General features: G+C 42.0%; 1 protein-coding gene and 1 long non-coding RNA gene across 2 annotated transcripts in view; one reads left to right on the forward strand and one right to left on the reverse strand.

Annotated features, from left to right (window-relative positions):
* The window catches only part of LOC125967191 (uncharacterized), a 49184-nt gene extending 44917 nt beyond the window's left edge, over positions 1–4267 (forward strand). The window contains exon 3 of the long non-coding RNA XR_007480679.1: positions 3818–4267. This is a non-coding gene — a long non-coding RNA (uncharacterized lncRNA). The remainder of the gene's footprint in view (positions 1–3817) is intronic.
* The window catches only part of mafa (MAF bZIP transcription factor a), a 53517-nt gene extending 46140 nt beyond the window's left edge, over positions 1–7377 (reverse strand). Inside the window, exon 1 of the mRNA XM_049717986.2 lies at positions 5687–7377. Within this exon, the coding sequence (XP_049573943.1) occupies positions 5687–6708 (1022 nt within the window). The 5' untranslated portion in view covers positions 6709–7377. The remainder of the gene's footprint in view (positions 1–5686) is intronic.
* Between the last annotated feature and the right edge of the window lie 290 nt (positions 7378–7667).

The raw sequence follows: 7667 nt of genomic DNA on the forward strand, positions 1-7667 counted from the left end.
GGAAACCCAACAGGCCTGGTGGGGAAGAGAGACCACTCCAAACAGAAAAATACGGACTAATTATTTCAATTTTGTTTTGGGTTTAAAAAAATAGATATTCCCATAACATCTGAACATTCGTTATGCAACAAATATGGATTGTGTCTGATATTTTTTATTCCTACACATTTTTATCAAGTCACCATTTTGTGCAAAGGGGTTGCTGAGAGATGATGTTGCATTTATTTAAAAGTCACCGTCTCTTGGTCTGGGTCCATTTACAGACATATAAAATTACCACAGCACAGGTCCCGAGCACCTCATTACCAACATAACCTGCAGCCAGTCTTTCAAGGACAACTCTCTAATGACACCACACGTATCCGCTTAATGTCTATTTGAAGAACACAGTCACTTCCCTCTTCCAAAAAAAAAAAGGAGGAGGGATTTATAGAAATAGCAAAAGCATTCTCGGATTGAATAAGCACCTTAATGGCTCCCCGATGTCAGTTTAATTCTGAAGGAGTTTAGTGTTTCCACACTATCTCAGTCATATAGAATGACAGGGGACCGGATTTTCATTATCTTCCTCATCTGCTGAAAATCTGCAAATACCATCCTTAGATGTGAAAGCCATTTGAGACACTTTGAAAACTTCAAAATGGTATAAAAATAAAACAAGTATGCGTCATGTTACAATTGTATTCGAGTAATGTCGAAGAAATTGAATTAGAGTGGAATTTGGACAAAAATAATTATGTTTAAAAAAATCTACACACCCTTTTTGAAATGCCAGATTTTTGTGATGCAACAGTAAGACCACGATAAATCATTTAAAAAAATGTTCCACCATTAATGTGACCTACGACATGTAATATTTTATCAAATAAATAAATAAATAAATAAATAAATAAATAAAATAGGGTTGTATTCAGAATTTACCCGTGACATTTAGACTCTTTAAATGTCAGTCAGGATACACAAAATGTTTTAGTAGTCTTTAATATCATTGTCCAATGGACATCAGGAGAAGTGTACAAACGAATTCCCAAGGCAATAAATATCACGGGAACACAGTGAAGATAATAATCAAGTGCATAAAATATGGTCCAAAACGTTCCCAAAAACAAGACAATCCTCTGAAATGTATGAAAAGATGAGAAAGAAACTGGTCAGGGAATTTGCCAAGAGACCAACAGCAACATTGTAGGAGCTGCAGATATTTCTGGCAATCGCTGGCCATTTAGGTTATGTGACAACAATCTCCTGTCTTTATACGTCCGGTCTATGGCTGTAGGGTGGCAAGACGGAAGTTACATTTTCCATAAACACTCTTGTATTATCTCATTTGGTCAAACGTGTTATGGTCTGATGAATCCAAAGCTAAACCTTTTTGTCATAATTCTGACCGATATAGTATTTGGTACCTACTAGAACATCTTGACTTTATTTGGGGGTTTTCTGAGGCATTCTAAATAGTTGTAGGTATATGCTGACTCCCATTTATGAGTTTGAATATGTCTGGTGAGTTTTAAATACACCCACAGTCCTCGTTCTAAGTGGGTGTGCTAACTTGTGTAACCATTTTCTCAGTCACTTATGTTTTTACTCCCGCTCTCAAAAATATATATTTTTCAATTGAGTTATGCATTTCATAGGTCACATTAATAGTAGGAAAATAATAAATGATTAATCTTTGTCTATATTCTCATATCACAAAATGCTGGCATTTGAACAAGGGTGTGTTTTCTGATTTCTGATCTGATCTGGTATACTTTTCATATCCACTGCATATGCAAAGATGTCACTATTACTTCACAGAATTTGTCTAAGACAAAACAGGAAATAGGTTTGAAAAAAAAGCGAATCATTTCAAACTGACCGAGTTGTGTTGTATGTCGGATGTGCTCGTCCATCCCATTCTGTGAGTTCTGGGCAGAGGAAATGAATGTGGGCTCCCCTGGGGTAGAGATTACTCTAATGACTTTGAAAGCAGCCTTGTGCGCTGTCCCTTTTGACCTCTACTCATCCTCGGCTCTTGAAGATGACAAAGTGATACCGTACAAGCACTCATACATGAGTCGACAAATGCTCACGTGTTCACACCTATAGTGTACATGCATGTTCATGCACAATTAACAAAAAAAACAAAACCATTGACACACATGAGCAACAAGACAATAGATTATTTTCTACTACTCAAGTTTCTTCTGAGGCTTTTAAAGACTTTACATCCACACTTTGCCCTCGTGTTGACTCCAAACCACAATATCATGCCACAGATTTATCTCTGTATGAGCATGCGCGGTGCTTTTGTAAACAAGATCATTCTCCAAACAGTGAAATGTCAGCGTGGCATGAGGAATAACAGAAAGAATGTTTATTTGTGAGTGTGTTTTCAGTTCCCAAAATATGCAAGCATGTTGTTAGTTTAGCTCAATGTGTGCCAATGAGGAAACAATAAAAATGGAAAAAAAAAAAAAAAGTTGGAAGAGGACATCTTAACCAGAAACCCAAATGTAATTTTTTTACATGCCACTAAAAAAAAAAAAAAAAAAATGTGGCTGTAAAACAAATGAAAGAAAGCCCAACTATTTGAAAGATTCCCTTTGCATTTGCAAATATGCTCTCCGAATGGGAACAAAAGTAAGCAAGTATCAATCCATTCGAAATATAATCATTCCTTTAACGAAATATGAAAATAGCAGCCCTGCGTCTCTGATCAAATAGATGTAATTAGATTCAGTGAGGAAGAAGGAGAGCGGCTTGGCCGTGACTTGCCTAGCATGTGCATGCATGCAAAAACCCGACAGCGGCACAGCTGCACGGAGCTCCGCTCTCGATTTATCATCTCTACATCGCAGGAGCTAGTGGGCCACACGACTATTAATCATCAGCAAAACCATTTAATTCAGCACAAGCCCAACTATTGTCTCAGTCTCTCCCCTCTGTCGGCTGCGCAAAACAGCATACACCTCAGAGGAAATCACCGGAATAAAAGTGGACATGCATGCGTTGGTTGGCAAAAGTGACCCAAAGTGTTGCACATTACCATGAGTGATGTGATTTGACGATAAAATGTGAGTGCCTCATTTGCAGCTTTGGAATGGTGTCTTTATAGTAGGATGCAAAGTGGTCACAAAGTTTGCACAATTATGTTCAAGGCTTACTGTCTGTCAATTTATCCTAATTGTCCTGAAACAATGGAAAAAATCATGGCCATTATACTTTCTTTGACCCACAACTTGCAGAAGTTTAAAAAGAAGTTCTTGCCAGGAAAAAAAGTTGAGTCACTTTTATACTTCATTTTTTTTTAGAGGAATCTCCCAAAAGTGAGCAAATTACAGAGCTGTGTTTCTTCTGCCCACCGTTCTTGGCCCATTTGCAGCACTCTCTCACATGACATGACCATCCCCTCCCTGCACCCCCCACCCCCTTGCACTCGAACTCTGCTCCGAGCCAACATTCAGGCCCTCTGACAAACAGGATGAAGTGGGGTGGAATTGAAAGATTCACAAATAACAGCGTCAGCACACACATATTGTCTAAATAATCTGACAACAGATCAAGCGACACGCAACATGACACGAGTGTGAATAAGCTCCATGCACATATCACGTTTGTCTAAAAAAATAATACGTCCTCACATACATGCTTGCTTAGACGTACACACTCATTGACAGGAACATGCAATTGAAAGTAAAAAATATCAAAATATATAAAATACACTTATATGCAACTAAGTTTATTTTCTTAGTCGTGTTTTGATTCATGGACCAATTCCATTGCTGTGAATCTAATTCCAAATTGACTTGCACTGATAGAAAGTGTTTTTCAGCCTGGTTGGAGAATAGGAAACATCTGAATCAAACTGCCAACTGTATAAATGGACAACAATGGAGGCCACTGCGTGAATCAATCAATGCGGTATGTGGTTCTGTACCATGTGTTGAAATGTTTACATGCAGGACATATCTGCTTCTAATCATTTCAACATGCACTGTGTTCCCATTCCTTTTTTTTGCTTCATAATTTGGGGGTGTATACAAGCTGCTAAAATCTAATTATTTGGTGGTTGGGAAAACAATACATGAAGAAAATAATCGTCTTTTTGTGCTGCTTTGTTTGTTTGTTCAGATCACAATGAAAATTCTGAGAGCCAGTTTAAAAAAAAAAGTGAGAAACGTATTGAAGGCAATTATACATTTATTGCGTATCATTTAATTGTATGAAAAGACAAAACGAGCACATATGAACATCACATATGGTTAGTGAGTGAAATCATTTTGCACAGCAAAATATATATATTTAGATGTATGATGTAAGATTAATTCACATATTTTCATAAGGAGCTCCCTCTTCTTTTTTATACATGCAGGGTATCAATCCCTGACCATCTAACATTGTCCAAACATGATCAATTCTAAGAATTATTGCTTAGCAAAAATGGAGTCTGTTAAATTAACTTTTCTGAAGTGATATTGAAAGTATTGCATGTCACAAATATCTAAATGGGCCAAGTAACTGTGGAAAAGAGTTCTTAACTCCCTACATCATGACAGGCCAGAGTGTCTGGTGCACTGCACTTACAATACTTCTTTCACAAAAACTCCTCTAAAAGCATTACAAGCTCAAATGCTGAAGAATTTTGCTTTTTGAAAATAGCAATAGCAAAGGGAGTTCTTGCTCCAAATATACCGTACACTCCTACTCACCGCAGCCACTTGACACGAGCCAGTCACTTTAAACCAAGTCTGAATGTTTTTGCCTATGAGCTGTATCAGGTTTAAACGGTGGCACCTTTGTTTGTCTGTTCAACTTAAAATAATAAAACTTTGTAATTATATTACACTTTCATCTTTTGTCGAATGCAGAGGAATAATATTTAAATAACATTTTTTAAAAAATATTTCCTTCACCCCCCATGCAGGATCCACTTCTGTCATAGTCATTGCACCCTAAAGACGTTGGGTGGTGGTGCACTTCAACACAGCTGAAACGCCATCGCACTGTACACAGGTGGGGAAGTCCTGTCACTTTTTTGTATAGCTGTCCCAAAAAAGTGAGGAGACGTAAATGAAAAAATGCCATGCTGTAGTCATCTCATAAAATAATAACAATTACAAAAAAGACATAGCACAGAGAAATAAAAAGGAGATAACATACATGTCCAGCATGCAGAATTGTTCAATAACCCTGAACAAATGAAAACATAAATTCTCTTAAGAAGCAAATGCATGAAATGGCTGGCAATCCTCCAAGTTTGGCAAATAAAACAAAACAAATACATGAATGCACTTTAACAAGCATCTGCACACTGTTGTCAAACTTACAAAAAAAATAAAAGAAAAGAAAGAAACGTCAAAGGGCAAGTTAAGTGCACGCGTGCACTCGCTGAACCAAGTTGGATCCAAATCAGACATTGCATGATCTAATGAGAGTTGAGAACTTGTGACAAATGGGTCATTTATAATAGAAAAGATGAGAGTTCTGTGAACTCAAACACATCGCTCCCTGTATAAACCAACAACTTGTTTAAAATGTGTAAGGTGGAGAAAAAAAAAAAGACAAAATTGTTCTTATCGGGCATTTGCGCCAAAATGGGGAAAGGGAGAAAAAAGTTCAAACAGAAACTTTTAAAGCGGGGCTGAGTAACTCATTGATTCTTTTTTTCTCTCTTTTTTTGCGCGAATGTATGGAAACTCACATGAAAAATTCCGGAGATGAAGGGTTGTTGTCGCTGCTCGAGCCACTTTCTCTGAAGCCGTTGCCGATGAGCTTCTCATACTTTTCTTTGTACGCGTCCCTCTCCCGGACCAGCCTGGAGATCTCCTGCTTGAGGTGCTCCACCTGCTGCACCAGTTGCGTCTTTTCGCCCTCCAGGACGTGCCGCTGCTGGACGCGCTTGAAGCGACACGATTGCGCGTAGCCTCGGTTCTTGAGGGTCCTCCTCTTCTGCTTGAGCCGGATCACTTCTTCCTTGCTGACCCCCCGCAGCTGCCGGTTGAGCTCCCGCACGGACATGGTGACCAGCTGCTCGTCTGAGAAGCGGTCGTCCAGGCGCATGTGCGGGTGGTGATTTGTCCCGGAGACGCCGTTGGACTGGACGCCCGGCGCCTGGTGGTGGTGGTGGTGGTGGTGACCGCCACCTCCGCCGCCTCCTCCTCCTCCCCCGGACCCGTTGTGGTTGTGGTGGTGATGGTGGTGGTGGTGCTGACCCCCGTTCTGTGCGGCGGCCGCAGCGATGACCGCCGAAACTACTGCCGCGGCTGAGCCCATCTCCTCCCCGGCCATGGCGCCTCCCGGGCCGGCTGCGCCTGCGAACTGCTGGCCTCTGGCGTAGCCATCGAACGACTGGAGCTGGTGGCTGCTGTTGATGAGCGCCTCGACCGCGTCCTCGGGGCTGAAGCCCAGCGCCTCTGGATTGAGTTGCTGTTGGTAACCGGACATCCAGTAGAAGTCCTCTATGTGTGTCTTCTGCTCGCTCCCCGAGCCCGGACTGGGCGCCGAGAAGCTCGGGGAGGGGGGCACAGAGCTACAGGGCGTGCTCATCGGCGTGGAAGACAAGGATCCCCCGGCGATGAGGCGGCTGCACTGGCTGATGGTGCGATCGGGCTCGACCGGCTCCTTTTTCACTTCAAACTTCATCAGATCGAAGTCATTAACATATTCCATGGCCAGGGGACTGGTGGGCAGGTCGGAGTTGCTCATTGCCAGCTCTGATGCCATCCTCTTGCTGCTGCTACTGCTGCTCACAGTCCTCCAGACGGGCTGAAGAGCAGCCGTCGCGCCGGGCTGGTTGGCGAGAACGTGAGCCACTTTGAGGGAGTTTGTCGAAAGCGTCACGAAGAAGAGTTTCTATGCGTCCTGGCTGGGACTACTTTGGCCGTCGCTCAGCGCAGGCTGTCGCGCACACACACCGGCCGGGTGTTGCGCACACGAGGAGCGGAGTCCCTTCTCGGCGCGCGCGTTGTATTTCAAACATTTAACAACTTTTCACGCGCCTTTTCTCACGGAGACATCGCGACCCGGAGCAGCCGGCTGCAAGCGAGCGGGCGGGCGAGCGAGTGAAGGCTGGACACGGGAGCGATTTTTTGAAGTAGGCATCACACAGCAGTTGAGTTTAAGAGCTTTGGAGCGCACATGACGTCAGGCTGCAAGTGGGAAATTGTCTCGGACGACGAGCCAATGGGGTCGCACACTCCAATGGCTAATTAGCATATTAGTCGACTACAGAAACAAAACTTTTTCCCCCTCCTCCCGTGTCAACTGTCAAAGGCCGTCAGCTGACACTCAGCTGGGCAGCAGAATGTCCCAACTCTTTTCTCTACTCTTGTTTGCATGAATGACAGTTGTTTCGGTGAAAGGTAGAGTAACATGCATGCCATTGATCCATTCCCATTTCTTAGTTTTATTTCTGAAACTATGGATCACTTAAAACAAAAAACAAAAAAACTTTCCTTTGGAATATAAGGCAACTTTGTTAATTTTTGCACTTCTGCAATGTATATATTCATGCATTTATTTTACAAAGTAGGCACTGTTGACGTCTTTAAACATACATATGCCTAACTTATGTTCTTCATGTTGAAGAAAATGTTTGAAAAAGCAAAAACTGTAAATTCAACAGCACGCCGCGTGCGCTTGTGGACCAGTATAAAACTCAACACCGCCACCTTTTGGGCATA

Source organism: Syngnathus scovelli, chromosome 4 (genome assembly GCF_024217435.2).
Source record: "Syngnathus scovelli strain Florida chromosome 4, RoL_Ssco_1.2, whole genome shotgun sequence".
Classification (NCBI taxonomy): domain Eukaryota; kingdom Metazoa; phylum Chordata; class Actinopteri; order Syngnathiformes; family Syngnathidae; genus Syngnathus; species Syngnathus scovelli.